Here is a 20,750-nt window from a genome sequence, read left to right as displayed (position 1 = left end):
GCACGCAAATCCAATGAATGCAAACCTTTAAGTGTCATTTGGAAACGGTCCAGTTTTTATATGGTTGTGTTTATATGCTACTGCTACAAGAAATCAGCATAACATCATGCGCTTGACACTCTAAGTGGCAAAAATAAGTGAAGCTATATACATATCTGAATAAAATTACGCATGGACAACAATGTGACCCAGCCAGACAGCAAATGTGATTTCATTAAAATAGTTACTTGGTTTTCTGAAATATGAACCATTGTGAATATTAAACAATGACTAATCAATACAGCTGTTACTAAAAACTGGTTAAGATTTATATTGTTGTATTACTGTGTCTGGAATATTGATTACAAAAATATGTTCTTGCCAAATAAAAGGAGCTTAGTAGAAGTAATATAAAATAGGCCTTGACATTTTAAACAACAATGAGCATTATCATTAACTTTAACTTCCTTCAAGGTCTTCAAGTTAACTACATTTATTCTTAAAGGGACAAAACAAATCCCAAACAGTCGTACATAACTTTTGCTAGATGCTTATTGATCCAGAGTCTGAACAGGATGAACCTCAGGTGAATGTGTGGTTCTCTGGGAGAGCAGCTGGTCTCCAGTCTGGCTGATAGAAGTGAATGTTAAACATCCGTGCCCAGTTGGCGAAAACACGTTTCTCTGTGATAAAGCGGTGGTGGCTGCCGTGGCGGCCCTGCTCGTGGGAGAGGTACATGGTGCATTCATCTGGCCCAGCAGGCTCATAGTAATGATATGGCACTGAAGGTTTGGAGTTGGAGGACCTGTGAGGATCAGTCACAGGAATAGGTCGATGACATTAAAAATTTGTTTCCGTAATTTCATTATATTGCAAACATCCTGGACAGTTAAACATTATTATTTTAAAGGGATAGTTCACACAGAAATTATAATTCTGACATCATTTATTCACACTCACGTCATTCCAAACCTACATGACTTTCTTTTTCTGTGTCACACAAAAGTAGATATTTGAGAAATGTCAGTGGGGTCTAATGCTGTTTGGTTACCAACATTCTTCAAATATCTTCCTTTGTGTTATGCAAAATAAAGAAAGCCCCTTCAAGCCCCATACAAATAAAATTACTTATTTTAATCATAAATCATTTTAATCATAAAAAGGGCATTTTGTAATTCAAGATCCAGACATATTCATAAATCTTGTTATGGTGAAGATTGAGGAGATAGTCTCACTTGCAGAAATCAGGGCCAATCATGCCATAGACGTTAATCCTATCACATATCTCCATAGCGATTGCCATGGTGAACCACCCTGTGCTCAGCCAAGAATTAGATCTTCTCCTAAACATCCAAGAGAGAAAGAGCATCCTGGGGATAATTTATGCAACTGTTATGTTCTAATGTTATGGTTCACAAATTTGTTATGGGGATACTTCACTCAAAGATGAAAATTCTGTCATCGTTTACTCTCCTTCAGGTGGTTCTAAACCTGTATAAATTAGATATTTGGAAGAACGTCAGTAATTGATCTCATACCCCATGGACACCCATAGTATTTGTTATATTATGGTAGTAAATGGGGGATGAGATGGTTACTGACATTCTTTCAAATATATTTCTTTGTGTTTAGTAGAACAAAGAAATGTTTACAGGTAAGACAGGTAAAACTTAAGGGTGAGTAAAGCAGAATTTTCATTTTTGAGAGAACTATCCCTTGAATATATGGCTGAAAAAACAAGGCTGTATCCTTGGAAACATGTTTAGAAAAGCGGGTAGACACTGGTTAAGAGCAGGAGATAAAAGATCAAGAGGGAAAAATCAAGACTTGGGTTTAAGAGCATTTTTCTGCGGTTTGTGTCTGATTGGGTAAGATCTAGCTGGCAGTCGTCTCCAGCTGGCCTGTGTGCTGAAGCATCAGCCAAGGTGTTTAATGGAAGAGCGAATCAGTGTGAACCATTAATAGGCACTGATGCCAAGCAGAGTGCCCTGTCTGCTAGCAAAACCAAACAGGCTCTGGTGTTCTGAGCATTAGCTAACAAACTCTCCTGGAGCGCTATTTCAACCTCTAAACAACTGTTTCGTTTTTGTCTTAAAACAGCTTAGAACATCTTGTCTTACACACTTCTTAGAAGCTTTGAAGCGGTTAGCATCCTTAATAATATCCTTCACAGTAGATTTACTTTCTAGAGGTTCCTAGTCGTTCAAGTTCAAGAAAAATTCTATCATTATTTACACGCCCTCTTGTCATTTAAACATTGTATGACTTTCTTTCTTCTGTAGAACACAAAAAAGATATTATGAAAATTGTTTGTAACAGATAACCGTTGGCCCCCATTGACTTGCATTGGTTTTGTGTCCATACAATACAAGTCAATGGGGACCAACGGTTTTCTGTGACCAACATTTTTTTAATATATTCTTTTGTGTTTTGCAGAAGAAAGAAAATCACACAACTGGGTGAGTAAATGATGACAAAATAGTACACTTTGAAAGTGAACCGTTATCTGAAACAGACACAAATTGACAATTGTATATCTGAAGATCTTTGTGGACTTTGGGTGATACTGAGCCACTAAAGGAGGATGCCAGCCCTTTCTTTCCACGGATCAAAAGAGGAGCACCTGCAGTCACCGGGACTCCGCCCCTACCTGGACCAAACCCTCTCATCTCCATCACTCCTCACTAAACCCCTTCCTATCTTGAGGACAACCCATCCACTTTTATTTGGACACTAACTTCCCTTTGGATACTTTAATCCTTTACTTGAACATATTATTTTCTATATAAATAAACACATCTGGAAGTCTGGCGCCGTATCCAATGTGTCCGAATACTGTCAAAAACTTTCAATCACAGCTCATGTTTATAAAAATGACCAATTCAAAATGAATAACTCAATGAACTTACACAAATACACAATTATTAACCTTACCTATCTTTTCCTGTTTCCTTCTTAAAGAGCTCATCGAAATGCAGCATCTGTTCTCGTGATATGATGTACACCTGTAGTTCTGGCATCCTCTGCTTCATCAGCCGCAGGTGGTTGTACACCAGTCCTTTACCGTCCCCCCGCATGTAGTTTCCAGGCCCCCAAAAGATAAAGAATGTTTCCAGGCTGGAGTTGAGTAGCTCTAGGCGGTTTCGCAGCACACGCTGCATGCTGGAATGCGCAACCACACGCAGACTCGTCCGGCGCCCCACATCGTGCTCGTAGCCTCGTGTCGGGGCGTCGTTCATTCGGATAACACACTCCGTGTTGTCAATCTCCGCACCTCGATTGCTTCCAGTCATGTGACCAGAGCTGGTCACTAAGGCACAACATTTGCAATGCATCCTAAGAGGCTGAGATTAAAGACAATGAATGTTTGATTATTTATATTTGTATTACAGTATGTCATGAAGCATGCTTAGCAAAGCATGCAAATTGCATTTAGTGCCGTTTCAGCATAATGAGGAACAAACAGGTTAGAAAAGCTTTAAAGGAGAGGTTGTTCGAATGGTTTCACTAGATATTAAATAAGTCTCTGGTGTCCCCAGAGTGTGTTTGTGAAGTTTTAGCTCAAAAAACACCACAGATCTTTTAATATACCAAGCGCTACATGCCCACTTTGGCATGTGAGGAGAAACGCGCTGTTTTGTTGTGTGGCTCTTTAAGTATAAGGTAGCTGCTAGTCTCTGTCCCCTTTTTAGCAGAAAACATGCCGTGAGCTTCTGCTTCCAGCGACAAAACAATAAAGTATGGTCACATAAAGCGAACAAGAAACAACTTGAACACCAATCACATTGTTTTCGATAAGCACACCTGTTTCCCCCGGGGCCATTCGCAAAGCCCCTACGGTCCCTGTTGGTCCGGTCACGACCGCATTAGGGGAGAGAACCACGTCGCATGTTTACAAACCATACACACAGTTTTCTGAAGTGAAGTTACTCGAGACAAACCCATCGCTATTTCTCCAAGTCAAATTAAAGTTACGCAGGACAATCCCATCGCATGTTTACAAGCCACAGACATCGCATTCTTATAGTGAACGGACAAACGTATCATAGTGACATTTTATCTACTTTTAGATAAAGGTCCTTGGGGTCTTACTTAAAAAATACAAAAAGTACATACAATGTCTTTATTTATAGCTTTGCCTCGTTTGGTGTGGATGATTTCCACTGAAAACTAAATAAATCCATCGCTCTCTTGTCTCCCCTGAGTCTGGGAACATTGTTCTGTGCAGCCAACAACACAACAGTTTGTAAATTTTCGGCGCAATGGGTGGACACATTTGGAACAAGGAGCGGAAATATTATAACAAGAACGACTTTTTACGTCGCTAAGAGAGAGCGATTTCTGAAGCGCTCGCTTTTTCAAAGGCTTGCAGAGCTAGGCTCACATAAAAAAACTTTGTCTTTTGTCACGTTTTCTGAGTTGGCAGATGCACAAGAGACCCGAGTTTAGTATTTAAACATGGAAAAAGTTTTCATGAAATGACCCCTTCAAGGCAAAGCATTTTATACCGCAAAAAGCTAAACCCACATGAATATAAACTCACTTTAAGAATTTGGATATCTAATATTACTCCTAAGTTTAACATTTATCTATCTTATGAAGAATCTTATGATCAACTAAGTCTTAATGCAAAGAGAAAAATAAAGGTTGTTTTGAAATATTTACTATGCTAGGTCAGCTGTACACATGACAGCTTAAAGGGTCCAACGTGTAAGTTTTTGTTTGATCTTCTTCTATAATTCCTATGAATCTAATCCTAGACAATAGTTTACTGCAGGTATCACTCCTTCAAATAAAAGCTAAATTGGATTTGGGCTGCTGTTATAAACAGGGTCGTTTCAATGGAGATAATTGCCTGATGGGGTGTACACTGATCAGTAAATAACCATCCACATTTATAATTCTCTTATCATCACACTCATTCTAAAGATATCACCTGTCTCTAATAGCGATCTATCTTTTTTCTCTCTTCAAAATGAATGATCATATCCTGAAATAGAACCACATCTGACCTAGAGAAACACAGAAATATGATTCAGACCATTCATTTTTTAAACCTATGCTTATGGTATAAACGTTTTTAACCTTTGAATGAGTATGTGAGGGCTTTCGAGGTCACACTGTGTTTAAAAAAATGCCATTAGCTAACCACATCTAAAATTAAGACTGCAACATAATGTGAAAAAGAATCTGACCTTTCCTGGGGTTTGCACTAATGTATTCAAAACAAAGACTTACAATGTTGCAACATGATTGGGTGTATTGAATGGCAAAAAATACATATTGTTACAACTTAAGATGATCCTCTAAATACTTATTTAACTTATATGTTAATGATTTTTTATGTATGCCTGACTTTAACATCCCATTACCGACTGACATTTCAAGGTGACTCAGTGTATTAGCTGTATTTAAAGATATCTCACAATTACTTCTTAAGCACTTCTGAACCGTCAAAAAATGTGTCAAACTGTCAAAGGAATCAGCTTTTCACATCAGACAGATAGATTGCGATCTCCTGCTACTTTAAGGAGGAAATAAAAATATGGGAAAAGGATTTTCTTCCAATGACACTCATAAACCTGATTTTAATGTTTTTGATTAAGGTCACAGTCATTTAGCAACATTCATCTTCTGCAAATGCGGTTCATTTCCACTAATTGAAAAAAAATCTTCCATGTCTGACTGTAACAAAATTACTTCCACAGTGCATCTGTCAAATCTGTACTAAAATCCCAGAGCTGTTATTAGCTTGGATAAGAGTGCTCTTGGTCTAATGAGACCTAGTAGACTTGAGGGCAACGTCTGTCAATGAGGAGGTTGAGAGAGGAATAAATTCTGCACTTAAATAATAAGGATACATTTATAAAAAGGCTCAGTATATCTTTTTATATATAGCAAAATGTACTCGTTCATACCATGAAAGTGAATGGTGACCACTGTAGGATTTTAAGTAAATATAGATTTTCTGCTCATTGCATTTTTCTACAAAAAAGTACTGTTTGACCAGTGATAGATCTGGATAGAAACATACACTTGTTTCATTTTATTATTCTATTGCATTTATCTAATTTATTACAATATTCATCATATGTATTCATTCATTTTTTTATAATTCACTTCTATCCAAATTATTTGGTCCTTACTTTCATGTTGTTAAATCTTGTTGGGAGTTGTATTGTGATTTATGCTGATCTGATTATCCATTGGTCTCCATCTCAAGGTTCAGAATAATGACATGAGACAATGTTTTGACACTGTAATCTTGAATGGTAAAAACACATATTGAATCAGTTTGTAGTCAGACGAAGTTTGAGCATTATCATACAACTGAGATTTTCAATAAATAATTTTTCTGTTTATTTAACCTCACTTCGTCTCCTGCGTGCTGTTCTTCCCTATACCTCTATATCTCCCTAGTGGTTGGGTTAAAGGATTGACTCACAACAAGGTTGATATTTCCAGGTTTAATTTGTTCATGACGAAGGGAGATAGTGAAACTGGACTCAACGTTTAGATCTATAAGATCTACAAGCCATATCTCGTAGTTGGATATCACCAGGCTTCAAAAATCTTGTATGTCATATAACCTAATTTCCTGAAGCTTTTATGGTTTTTGTAGTTTAAAAGCTCTTGTACCCATCCACTTTCATTATAATGACATTAGCAGTGAAAAATCTCTAAACGGGAAATGATGTCATGTAGAGCTGACAGAATTAGAAATTTTCCCTTTAACAACCAAAACACATCATCCATGTTCACTATCAATGGAGTTGTGGTGATGTTAGGTAATGTGTGAGCTATCACAGACACACTAAGGTATATAAAACTACATTTTCAACACATTTCAGAAAAGAAACAACTACGTTTCTGCAGTTAAATTGAAAGCCATAGATTGTGACAGGAGAGAGGCAGATTTACATCCCTGATAGTTCTGTTGATCACAGCATGTCAGGATGAAGGCAAAACCTGACAACACCTTCTCACAGCTTTTCACTTTATCTGATCGTGTACGAAATAGATTATAGCATCACAGATTCTTGTGATTTAAGTGTGAGACTGCACCTGATTTATCCTCAAAAACTGTGGATGCGACACAGAGAAGAACAAAACCGAAACATATAACAGAAAAAGTCTCGTCAATATCATGCACTAATCAAATAAAGGCACAACCAATAAAATAATCAGAAAATAGTTGTTGATTATGATGGGAAAACTGCATCAGACAGTTTGATAAAAATCGAAGGAGACACTACGGACTATGCTTACTGAAACAAGGATGTTTAAAGAAATGTTGATCATATACAATCTTGTTATGTTGTCACATTATATAAGTCTTAAGCAACTTGCCTGCCACTACACCTTAAACAGGCCACTTCTTTGTCTGTTTTTGAATCCCGTCTTAAAACCCATCTCTTCCATCTCTTGGCTTTATGTACTCCAGTAAATAATTTATTTTGATTGTTTGTTTGTTATTATTTTACTTTTTTGTCATTTAAATTGTATTGTTGTATTATATATGTAATTGTGCACCTCGTATGAGCTGTTATGTCTTTTATTATGATGTCTTATTTATTATCTGTACAGCACTTTGGTCAGCTTTGGTTGTTTTAAAGCGGTTAACAAACAAAGTTGGATTGGATTAAGAAAATGCTGAATTGCAGTTTATTCAGCGAAAAATATCTCACCTTACGATCAATGAGACTGCTGTAACCTTCTAAGGAGGATGTGTGCTGTCCTATATCTCCCATCTGACGTCCATTTGAATTATTCTGATATTCTGGGGTGTTGGTAGTGCTATTGTACAGGAGCAATAAGCTCAAACACACACCACCAACAACAAACCATACGATCCTTTGACGCTGAAACGAGATCAAAATACTGTCAAAAGATCCTTGGACACAACTTCAATGGTTTAAAATTAAAGCTATTAAAATGCTGACAGTTAGGCTGAAAAGAAGACTTCAAATGAGATACGTTTGCAACATAACCATGGTTTAACCCCATCACGTTGCATATTATCAACAGTGTTGGGTGTAACTAGTTACTAAGTAATTACTTGAAAAAGTAAAGTAAGGGATTACTCATATGTTTTCTGTAATTTAATTAGAGTTACTTTTGATTTAATTAAACTAGATACTTTGTGAAATATATGCGTGTGCAATAGTGTCATTGACATCAAAATTGAAAGTCTTACTTTAAAATCTGTGCTTTAATGTATAATTCTCACATTTGTAATACTTTGGTCAGTTAATAATATTATTTATTTGAATGAATTAAGCCGTTTCATGTATATTCTTGAATCACTTAACTAATCAAGGTTGATGTAGGATATAGAAAGTAATTAGTAATGAGTAACTAAATACTTTTTGGACAGAGTAATTTGGACAGTAATCTAATTACACTATTGAATATGTAATGAGTAACTAGTAATTAATTACTTTTCAGAGTATCTTACCCAACACTGATTATCAAACAGATGTAACGTTAGCTATATGTATTCAAATACGATGGTTAAAATGAAGATAGCCTACTGTAAAACCATTTATTTTCATTATAACAATTGATATTTATCATTCAAAAAAGCTTTCGTTTCATTCTGGTTATTAGGCTTCTTTGCAAGCAAGTTAATAAATGTGCATTTGGCAATATGAGCGTCTCAATAATCGGTTAACCCATTAATTTACGAAGACTACTCAAAAAAATTGTACTTACTACTTACAAATGGGTTATTGTTCTTGTAAACAGTGCAACTGAACTCACCCATGCAGTTTTAACATGCTATGGGTTTTATTTAGGCAACGCCAAAATATCACGCAAACATTTTAACTTACAGCTATAGGAACTTATTACTGAATACAAGCTTTTACTTTAACGCTGATTAAAAAACATATAATAAGTAAAAGAGGATTTAAATGCGATACCGTTGGCGCCTTCATACTGAGAAGTGTGTCATTCGTTTCCAGTCAGCTCGTGGATGGACAGCGCAGGTGTCGTGGCGGCGCGCATCCGTCGTCCAGCGCGTCTCTGCTACGCGCACTACTGGAACTGAACTGCTCAATCTAATTTAGTCACACAGACTGCCGAGCGCACGCGTGGTCTTAAAGAACGACGATTGTTAACCCTCAATCCATACAACAATCCGTTTCGAAGGGTTTCAGTGCAGTTATTGTTTTCGTTACAGTCAAGCTGAACTCAGAAACATTTTATAGCACTTCTTATAACGGGCAAAAGCATTTTAATATAGTTATATATTATGTTTATAGTTGTATGTTCTGTAGGCAAAGTGAGATATAGGCTAGTACTTCATGTGTGGGGATATGATTTTTCTCTTAACATATTTTTTTGCTGCATTTTATCCTGCCCTATTGATAAAATCAGTTGCATATTGCACAGTTGCTTTCCTTTACATAGTCACAATTTTCAATTCGATTCTCTATTTGAACTCTATCACAATCTATTAAGATAAAGAAATGAAGGGTTATAAAATGGCAAGATATGTGATTTTCATAAACGGTACGCACAGACACAGCAGGCAGTATAATCTGGGGATCTTTGTTTCTGGTGCATGTGCTTTTGAACGCTGCCTCAGCAATTTATTACAGTACATTAATTGATGAGGAATACTGGTCTGCAATACATCAAGCTCAAATTCAGTTCCCTTCGCTCTGCTGGGAGATGCCACTTAAGAAACCATCATAATCCATCAGTCATTTATTATATAGACAGTTACTGACGCAATAAATCGATACATATAATTTCGGCTGGTAGCCGAATACCACTGGCCACCATTCATTTCTATAGTATGGACAAAAAATCAATGCAAGTGACCAATTTTCTTCAAAATATCTTCTTTTGTTTTCCGCGGAAGGAAGAAAGTCATAAAGGTTTTATAATGACAAGAGGGTGAGTAAATGATGACGGAAGCTTTCTTTTTGGGTCAACTATCACTCTTGATAAATAACATTGACTTGCTCATTAAATGTTTTCTTGCACGTGTACAGTGTTGATATTTCCCCTCGAAGTGATTTGAACCTACCTGCACACTTTAAGTCACCAGAATTTTTCCAACAATGTCTCCACCAATATTCATGCAAAATCTATTTTAAGACACTGAAGCATGTCGAGTCAACCAAGACCCAACAAGATTTTGGCCTTTTGCATGGCACCTTGAACAGATGAGCTGTCTTTCCATGAAGCAGTGGTGGTCAGAAAGAGTACCAGGGGACACACTTTGTGAATGACAATGTATTCATTGCAGGTGTCTCAAGTAGGAAACTTTCCTGTCTCAAGAGTAGAGAAAACCTAAAACTCTTCATCTAAGGGCATCACAGAGAACAGAGCAACAGCACAAATGGACCATATCTAGATTATTTACTTCCTTATGGGCAGTCGACAGCTTCTGAAAAAAAAATGTTTACCTCAAATTTCAGTGGTGCTCTCTGTTCCTTTTAGGCATACAGATTGAACAAAACAGACATTCCAGATGGGCCATTACTAAATTACTTTATGAGAAAACTGATTATGGAATTAGAGAAGCCATTTATCAGACTCATATGTAGTTCCACTTCAAGGGCTGCTGCTTAACAAAGTTGATAGCTTTGCGTTAAAATCGAACCTAAAGTCAAACTCCAGGTAAATATCAATGCCATGTGCTGGCACGAGAAAGCTATTTTTTATTTCAAAATGCTGTTGCTTAAAATATTTTAAATGATAGTTCTTTCTTTTCCTCACCCTCGTGTTATTCCACACCTGCATTAGTTTTGTCTTTTAGTTTATTATTCAAACTAATTCAGATATCTGATACTAATACTCTCCAGGGCTTCATGTTCCAAAATAAACAAAACTTGCATTTGAATGAGTTTTGCCTGTCATGTTGTATGGCTTCAGTCTGCAGTTCAGCTATTGTATTGCCTCTTAGATAATGAATCTAATTTAGGGTCCGGATGTCATCTGCCAGCAGCACGTGCCTGCAGCACCACTGATATCACAAGCACCTTCAGCCCATTTATTCCAGCACAACAGCACTACAGCTATCAGTCGGCCATCTATTGTTAGAGTTTGCCGTTTAGCCTGTGGGTTTCTGCATAATTCTTTTAAAGAATATGAAAGAAAGTGCATCTTTAGAACATCTTTAATAAGAACCTAATTCATATTATGTTTGGTAAAGAATATGTCTAAAAGCATCTACGTCTATACTGTCCTGAACATACATATAAATGCATACAAAATTAGGAATCTGTGACTAAAACCACCATAAATAGTAAATTCAGTCCTTAGATGCCCAAAACCGTAAAATGTGTATAAAAATATGAAAAAACACGAGATAACACAACACTCATACGAACACAGAAAAGAAACATTACTGGTACTACCACTGAAATTATATTGTACAAAGGATTAGATGGTGTCTATCTTTCAATAGGAGGAAGCCACGCCCAGTTTTGAAGTTCCCACCCCTTTTGGGGGTTCTCCAGGGTCCAGCTATAAGCTAATTTACACTATCGATTTGCTTCTTGACAAAATATAGGTGCATACATTGTCTAATCATTATGAAACATTTATAACTAATTTGAAAATCCAAGTAGGTGGAATTACAATGAAATGTTCCTCCAAAAGGTGAGTAGATATACAGCTTATTGTGCAAGTGTGAAAATTCAGTGTGGCATCTCTCTCAACACATTACTGCCATCACGTGGTGACTTGTAAAAACGTGTCTACATGAAATTTAGCTTGATCATAACACAAAAATATTTGTATCAATGGTAAATTCTTGGTCACTGTGGTATTACTACAAATACAATAGTCAAACTAGTTACTGTGGTTAAAAGGGATGGTACATTAGGAGACCAAAGATATGATTGAATACTATTTACGCGATTTATTTAGTGTTAATCACTCAATCATTCCAAACACATAAACGTGATTTATTTAGTAAACTAAAATTCAGAAAGGAGATTTAGTGAAAACTGTTAACCCTGAAATTAGGGATTTTCAGAATATGAGGTATCAACCCCGAGAAAGCGGGATAACTCATGCCCGTTTATAAAAGAGACTTTATTTTATTGTCAGTAGTTGGAGTCAGTAACCATCAAAATGATGTCAATACTGGCGTTTGCTTCAATTTCGCGAATCTTTAAACGCTATATAATGGTAAGTTTCTGTAGTTGAAAAGAACTTCCCGCATAATTTAAAAACATTAAGTTAGGGTTGACAATCTAAACTAAATATCTCACTGATATACTATACTTACAGGTTACTTCAAAGATCACTTCAAAACATTGTCACATTGTTTTTACAAGTCTTCTTCCCATGCGCGATTGTATGATTACGTTCTTCGACAAGCCCAGCCTCCAGCAGCTGGATTGGCTAATAGGCACAAACGGCTGTCAGCGATTGGTTACTTGAAACGTCACTCGCACGACGGACCGCCTTGCAGAATCACACTGCTGATGGCGCTGTAAACACAGATTGCGTGGCCCAGCAAATCCGTACTCTCTTCTATATGCGGACAGTCAGAGAGACGCTATTGACGTCTGCAGCTTCATATGCAACCACATAAACAAAACACACGCGAGAACCGCTCGTCGGAGGTGCAATGGCGAAGAAAAGTGCGACCCCTTCATACTACGGTAAGCAAACTGGTGATTGCGTTAGATTAAGTTTTGCGGTCAGACAAAGGAAACCGCGGTTGCATTATTTCATGTCAACATCATTTGTTTTTGTAGAGGCTTTCTGACACAGTTAGTATTTTTGAGGCACACCAGCTGGCGATACTGAACCTCAATGCGGCTCCACGATCAGTTTTTTTTAAATCCCTACCCGTCTCTGTTACTTTGTTGCAAAACTGCGTGAATCGAGTCTGTGTGCTTTTTTTCCACATCTAGAAGGCTGTGTTTCATTGTCATCTAAGATAACATATCAAGGAACGGTCTAAGAGGAGCACACATCGTAAATAATCGTATACAACAAAGATGTTTGCTGCGCAAGCTTTTCCATCTGGAGAGGGCTTTGTGTCTTTTGTGCTGTTAAGTCCTCGTATAACGGTACAGTGACAGTATACAACCAGCCTACCTGGAAATAACTTTCCTTAAAATAACCATGGTTTTACAACCGTTACCACAGTTAAACCATATTTGTTGTAAAACAATTATACGTTTTCCTTAGGGTTACACAACTCTGCTACTTTAGCTTATTGTCTAAACATTGCAAAGCTACACGTCACTGAAGTTAAAGCAGAGAAAAGGATTGTTGGAATAATGCATATAATCACATTTAGTCATTTAGCAGACGCTTTTATCCAAAGCGACTTACAAGTTTGGTGACCAATGGAAGCAATTGGGTCAAACATTAGGACAACAAAAAGCATAAGAGCTATAAAAACATGTTTCACAAAGCCTACTAGTGTACAGAGACGGGTTTAGTTAATCTAAGCATGCTTTTTTTTCTTTTTAGATATTGTAGAAACGATAAAGAAATCAGAAATCAGTCTGGACTTGATTGTCGAGAACATTGTGTCGTCCGTCGACAGATAGCAATGCAACAGATTTCCTTCACATTCCACCACACTCATCTGAGACCTTTACCAATCCTTCACCCCCCTCCATGAGCTCACTCACAGCCCACTTAGCCATTTAACACTACTGCACTAAATATTTTTCAGATGCAATCTGTCTAATTATATCACACATCACTATGCCAAAGGGATGCTTCTGCTACTCCTACGCACCCAAAACCATTCAGCATTTGAATAGAGTTGGTGTTTTTATATTTTGCTATGGCGCATCTGAAACTCAGATTTTCACAGCCTTGACGTTCACCATGGCTGTGCTGTTTGGGTTTGGTATAAAGTGATTTTCTTTGTCACGTAAATAGTGCAGGGAGCAGCTGTTTGTCTGTCTCACTCGGAAGGGTCGTGCTCTTTGGCCTTTGCTTCTTCTATTGTTGAGTTCCCAGGAGCCACCTGTCAATCGCAACCGTTTTCAGAGTCTTGAGATTGTCAATGGAAAGCTTCTTTAATTGTGGAAAGAAGCAATCAGATATGATGTGGAAGCATATGGTTGTTCAAGGTAACTTGCGTGGGTTTAGCAGGAATTATTTTTAGCATATCTAGGTGCCATCTGGCGACAAATCGAAGGTTTTATCGAAGGGAAAGCTATCGTGTGACTGTTTAATACATTACTGCTCATGCTTCTAATAAAGGTTTTCTTTTCTTTACACAATAAGATGATTTATTGTTCTGTAATTCTAGTAGGGCTGATTATATACGTACATTTCAATATTACAATTGCAGATGCAACAAGACCTGTTTTCTGGTTTAGTCCTGGGACGTTCGACATATACTCTATACCATGAAAACTTTTTGCAGTTCAGATATTGTTTGAGTCCAAATTACATTACCTCTACATGTAGACATGTGCAGGGTTGGAATTAAACGTTGCAGTGCATAACTCTCCATTAATGAAATTCAATGTTCTTGTTTTACATTGGTGTGTGTATGTATTTGTGCATGTATGTGTGTGTTTTAGCTTTGAGGTGGTGTTTAGTTTCAACAGAATGATTTTGATGGTGAAGGGCAGGAAGGTAGACAGTTCTGTACCAGAGAGATACATTTAAAAGCATACAGACAGTGAAAGCCTCCCTTTGGATATGGAAGGACGTTTTACAATAAATTCATAGTTAACCCAAAAATGAAAATTCTGTCAATATTTACGCACCATCTTGTCATTTCAAACCTTTATGACTTTAATTTCTTATGTAGAACACAAACTAAGTTATTTTGGTTAAGTTTGTAACCAAACAGCACTAGACCCCATTCACTTCTATTGTATGTGTACAAAACCAATGTAAGTGAATAGGGGCCAGTTAACAACATTCTTCAAAATGTCTACTTTAGTGTTCTGCCGAAGAAAGAAATTCATACATGTTTGAAATGACAACACTTAATAGAGTTTCGCAACAGCACCATCTTCCCAAATGCATAATATATTCCTGCTACAGAGGTACATTAAAAATGGAATAATGCATTGAATTATATGGCTAATAGAGAGGAGAGTCATTGCATTGCATTTATGTGGGTCACGATATTATTCCTTCATCTCTTCAGAGTTTAACAAAGAAAGTTCTTTTATCTCTTCTTTTCTTCAGTACCAAGCAGTCTCTTTCTTTGTGTGACTTTGCCCAACGTGCCATAGTCTGCTTTTCAGTTCAGAATGAGCTGTCTACTGTGCATGTGGGGCGTTAACAATGATGAATTATACACAAATGCCAGACTACGGGATAAAAGTATCATCTTTGGTATCATCTTATTTTCCTGTGACCTAAGAAAGTTGTGTAAGTTTGGTTAATAGACACCATCACTGGTCCTGTATAAAAGTCTTGTTATAAACACAAAAATGGTGGTAAATTGGAAAAGAGCAAATCACATCTTGAAGACATGTTCACACTAACGTTGACAATGTCTGGTGCCCAAGGATATAGCTGTTGTCCTTGAAAACGCAAGCAGTTTTATTCTGTCGCATAGGGATGGTTTTAAAGCAAGCTTTTTTTGCGCTTATACTTTCTGTTGAAATTCAGTGAGATCAAGGCCACAGATAATACTGAATTAAATGACATGTACCAACAAAGTGTTTTTATGAGCATGTGCATTTCCTGGGTATTAAAAACATGTTTTTTAGCTGAACAAGACTGGTTCAATTTCAAATGGGTTATTAATTTATATAAGGCTATTTATATACATTAAATAATGTTTTACAGCATGCAAATTTCATTCGCCAAATTTCATTGGCCTTTTTTATAATAGTCAGAGTTGATTGGTTCTCAAGGGCGAACCCCCATCTGTCGTTCTCGACACAACGTCTCGTTCCCTCAATCAGGGAACTGAGGTTACAGACGTAACCACGACGATTTCCACTGGTATATAATGGTAATGAAGCAATTGATTTAGTCTAAGTCAACTTCCGGTTTCTTTTTACATTATACTTTAGTAGGTTTGCATTCCCAACATGATTATCATTAGACTTTGTTTACTACAGAAGCATATGTAAATCAGATTTACTGTCAAACTTTACACATCCAAATTAATGTTTGCATTTTTCTACAGCGAATGCATTTCAAGTAATGCAGTGAATGTAAGATGATACCAAATAGAAAACTTCACCTCAGTTCAGACTTTAACGTCAAATGAATTCGTACCCCGCAAGCTCTTAAAAGTAAGGTGAAGTGATTTAGATCACGTGTCCTAACTTGAGTATAGACAGCTTTTTAACATCTATGGCTTGAGTCACCCAAAACACAAATGTAAGGTATGTGAAAATATGCCGCCCTACCAATCTGCTCTGTCTCTCTTTACTTCGCCTGTCCATCTGTCCCAGTCTGTTCTCATATCTGTCTTGCGGTCTAGAGTCAGTCACTGTGTTCTGAGCTGATCATGTCCACACAACTGGATATCAAAGAATACGGAAACATAAAATAATTATCTTAACATGGTCAAGGTCAAACTCTCTTTACCTGCAAAATCCTAACAGACGGCTCAAATAATGAATTAATAATATAATTTTAATGTCGTGAAATTGGGATAAGCTAAGGAGACAGGTTTCAACGCAAATTTTTTTTAAATATCTGAAGTTTTTTTTTGGGATTGCAGCTTGAACAGAAGTTTGTAATTTCACTATAACAGCCTCCTTAAAGGGACAGTTCACCCCCAAAAATCTGTCATCATTTATTCCCCCTCTAGTTTTTTTCAAAGCTGTAAAGATATCTTGTTCTGATGAAGATATTTATGATAATGCTCTTAATCAAATACTTCAAGGCCACCATTGATTACCATAGTATGAAAAATCACAATGGTAGTCAAAAGTTCCCCAGAACTATTTTCTTTCCTACATTCTTCGAAAAAAAGGTGTTTGTGTTCAACAGAATAAAGATATTTACAAAGCAATTTTCTTTCTATGGTAGTAAGTTACTTTCAGTCATTTCATTTGGGGTCACAATTGCGATGCAGTGTTTTATGTCCAATCCCTCTTTTCTGTGACTTCATCTCACAGGGTGGGAACTTCACGTCCTGGTAAGAGGAAAAAGTAGCCACACAGGGTTTCCATTAGACCAATCCCACGCTGTCCACACCTGCTTGCCTGCACACCCTGTTCCTTATGGACACGCAGTGAAAGAGGCTTGTGTTAAACAACACGGCCTGCAAAACACTGCTCTCAGTGTGTGAACTCATGTGTGTGTGTTAGACGAAATCAACAAGCTTGGTGGAAGGCCGGGAGAGAGAGACCACAGTGATGTATGGCTAGAGAGGGAGATGAGAGTTCAATAGAAATCACTGAACAGTTCAGGGACGGAAACACCGTGTTTACATCCATCTTAAGCCAAACCCGTTCTGACATATTTAGCTTGTTTTTCTAAAGGAAGAATAGTTTCATTCTATGCCAGCACATTGTAATACGTTCATCTCAAGAGACGCAAAACGGAATAAATCTCTTGTCAGTTTGGGGAAATGTGACTCCACTGAGAGGATCTGACTGTAAAGTGCTTTTGTTTGGAACTCAGCGGGACATGTTGTGTTGGAAGATTTTAATAAAACATGAGGGAAAACAATGTCTGTACAACTTTTTATGACACGACAGAAAAAAACGTGTTGAGGGAGTGTTTTTTCTACAAACTTAAAAAGGAAAACAAGTCAGTCTCTGTATGCAGATGCACTGGACATCTTATTACTGGCTGAATTGATGCAATATAAAGTGACAGTGTTTCCAATGCATATTTATTTTAGTCTAAATTAATGCTAAAAAGGCATCTAGCAATGAGACTTTGTTTTAAGACATGAACTGTGATGCCCAGATGAGTGACTATGAAGAGGCAGTTTGTGCCTGTGAATGATCATTTAGTTCACCAGGGACAAATTGACACAAGCTGTTAGTTGGCTGTGTTTCAAATGATGTGATTAAGACTCACAGACTGACAAACCTCTCATTCTCTTTAATGTCAGACAGATGATAAACAGGATGGAGAAATGGGAATAGGATGTGGACCTGCTGATTCACTTATGGATTGGAAAGACAAGCTTGTGCTGTATTATTAAAAACAAGTGGCTCTGCTTTATACTTGTTATTTTTCTGTGATTGGATTCGTTTGTGAATTGTATTTATAAGCATAAAAAATTATAATTACTAATTAGAACAATGGCCTTCTTCGGATGATTACAAGAGAATTCTTTCTCTAAAATTTGCTGTACCCATTTCTCGTAGTGACAGCTATCATTGAGTATGGGGAAGGGGTACAAAGTAAACTCGGAATGCTCAGATTGATGAGAATAAATGCTGACGCTGCTACTGCAATGCTGACGTTGTTTTTTCCATAATTCCTTGAGGGCATTTTGCAAATGTCCTGACCATTTTGCCCATATGCACATGGCTACAGTGTCTTATCAATGCTGGTCTCTCTCTTTCTGTCCCCATGTCTATTTTTATTTCTTCAATCCTATCCCCTTGTATGTCCTAGCCTGCCCTGCAAAGAAAGTATATTTTCCTATAGACCCCTGCGGATGATATAAACAACGCTGGTTCAATGCTTGTCCATAAGAATTTCCTGTTTCTTTTTTTTAACACTACACACACGTTTGGACAAAATACTACCAACAGGACATTTAAAACTGAATCGGTATGTTAAAGCAACGCTAGATGACTTTTGCTTATGGTTCCGCCATGTTGATAAGTGCAATTGTCTGTTATCAATGTCATAAATACAGTCTCTGTAAAAGCTATACACGTGAATTTATTGACTAAGCAGGAATCCCTCTTGTATCATGTCACTTCATAAACTGAGCATTTACTAAAGCACTATTTTGGCTCCTGCGGGATATACTACTGGGCTATACTAATAGCTCAAACTTAATTCTGAGGTAGCAGCTGGTTGTTAGCCGTTAGCGCAAAGCATGCTAGCACATTTGCAGTCACCCAAAACACAACGCATGGACGTGAATGTGTTTAGTAACCAACGAAAATAATTTTTTGGAGTTATATTTTCAGAAAAAAAATTCGCGACCAGGCATTGTGCTTTGTGTAATAATTGCAATCACTAACTTACACTCAACTCGCTATGGGAATTGTGGCTAGCATAGTAACTATATATACCGATACCATAAGTCTACTTGCATGAACTAAGGAATCAGCAACTTTTTACCATAACACATTTATTGTAGTTTGGTAGTCATCATTTATGAGGCTCGAACATGCTACGTAAGCTATTGAGAACCGGCAACATTATATTATCTCTTCTCTACCTTACGGTTATAAATTGTGAACCAGTAATGTTGGTGCGCCAATAAACATCCTTATAACTACTTAGCTCAAAAGTACAGGATGGTAAGAAAAATGTACATATAAGACATTCAAATCCAGTAGCAGGAAGGCTAGGTCTCCTTCTGTTTTGCAACCCGTTGCCTCTTTCAGATTGCGACAACGAGTGTAAGTCCGTCAGATATTGATTCTTGTTCGGCCTTGTATCCGATCACTCCCTCTCTTTTCCTCTTTGTTTTTTTTGCTGGCTTTGTTATGGTTTGGAGACTTGCGTTGAACCAGGTCGTTTCGTCTTATTGTAAGCTGTTGGCTAACTTTACACAGGCTACGATTAAAATGTGATGTATGCTGTAAAGCAGGTGATGGGTGGGGCTTGTGAACCTACCCGTACACCAAAGTTACAAATGTGACTTTTGCCGATAGAGGGCTGCTTAGTTAGCATTGGCAGTAAAAATATATATTTTTATAAATAAAAAATATAATTTTAGAGAGATTATTTTGAGGTCGAAAAAGGTCCCTGGTGTTGCTTTAATCAATATATTTAAGATGTAATTATGTATGTAACATTTAACAATAAAAGAAAAAATAAACCGGAAGTGCTTCTGGACCAGTGTTTACATCTTGCAAAGTGGTCTAAAGATTAACTTTCAATATATTATATCATTTCATATGTATTTGAATTGAAAATATATAGAATAAAAACATTTCCTGCTTTTGTGGTCAGAAGTTTAGTCAGTCAAGAAATAACATTTTCTAATGGAACAAGCCTGTTTCCTAGTATTTGTTTATATTAGATTAATTTGGCTTATCCAATTAAAAATAAAAATATAAGCAACAGATTAATTTAAAATAATCATAAGTTTCATGTTAGAGTATATGCCGTTTCCTTAGCTCAATGTAAAGATGACATCATCAGCATCTCGAGCACTAATGAGCTCTTACATCATCTTTCAGTGAACAAAGAATTGCAGCCAGATCCTTCAAAAAACATTCAAGAAAACCAAGCCACCTGGGCATACATCACATCTGACATGCCAGTATGATCATTGTACTGGCACAGATATCATGTGTCTTGTTTTTGTGCTGTCAAAGCATACCTCTGTCAAAGATGTACCTCATGAGCATGTTACTAAAACATCAGGCTGTAGATCCCCCTGGGAACAGATGTTAAGCAGCTCCTGTGCCGTTTCACATGTCAGAGATGCACAAGCACCACTTTCAGTCTGCTTGTGGGCACGAGGCTTTGAGCAGGTGGTCATCATGCTGTTGTCTCCTTGTGTTTGACGTGTCTGTGGAAGCTGCCCATCTGAGCTGCGAGACGCCAGCGCTGCTTTCTTTGCGAGACAGAAACGAGACCAGGGAGGGCGAAAAGTGGGTGGACGGAACCTGACGAGAAAGCGAGAATGAGGAGATGAGGCAAGTGAAGTGATAAAAAGCCGCGAGCGAGATAAGAAGCAGATGGGAGGGTGA

At 37.3% G+C, this 20,750-nt stretch overlaps 1 protein-coding gene across 6 annotated transcripts; it reads right to left on the bottom strand.

Annotated features, from left to right (window-relative positions):
* Window positions 1–32: 32 nt before the first annotated feature.
* Window positions 33–20,658, bottom strand: st6galnac5b (ST6 (alpha-N-acetyl-neuraminyl-2,3-beta-galactosyl-1,3)-N-acetylgalactosaminide alpha-2,6-sialyltransferase 5b). 6 transcript variants are annotated; one of them, XM_056772372.1, is made up of 5 exons: window positions 20,378–20,658; window positions 7,668–7,841; window positions 2,914–3,323; window positions 1,215–1,349; window positions 33–784 (listed from the first exon to the last, which is right to left on the bottom strand). In XM_056772372.1, exons 2-5 carry the CDS (start codon window positions 7,728–7,730, stop codon window positions 562–564), a joined length of 831 nt encoding a protein of 276 aa, XP_056628350.1. In that variant the 5' UTR covers window positions 7,731–7,841; window positions 20,378–20,658; the 3' UTR covers window positions 33–561. The 6 variants fall into 6 exon arrangements, with proteins under 6 accessions (XP_056628350.1, XP_056628348.1, XP_056628349.1 ...); XM_056772370.1 differs by lacking the exon at window positions 20,378–20,658 and adding an exon at window positions 8,904–9,016; XM_056772371.1 differs by lacking the exon at window positions 20,378–20,658 and adding an exon at window positions 8,904–9,016 and having other exon boundaries at window positions 1,215–1,322.
* Window positions 20,659–20,750: the final 92 nt, after the last annotated feature.

Source organism: Triplophysa dalaica, chromosome 18 (assembly GCF_015846415.1).
Source record: "Triplophysa dalaica isolate WHDGS20190420 chromosome 18, ASM1584641v1, whole genome shotgun sequence".
Taxonomy (NCBI): domain Eukaryota; kingdom Metazoa; phylum Chordata; class Actinopteri; order Cypriniformes; family Nemacheilidae; genus Triplophysa; species Triplophysa dalaica.
Note: the sequence above shows the minus strand (reverse complement) of the source record. Positions and strands in the feature narration are given on the sequence as shown.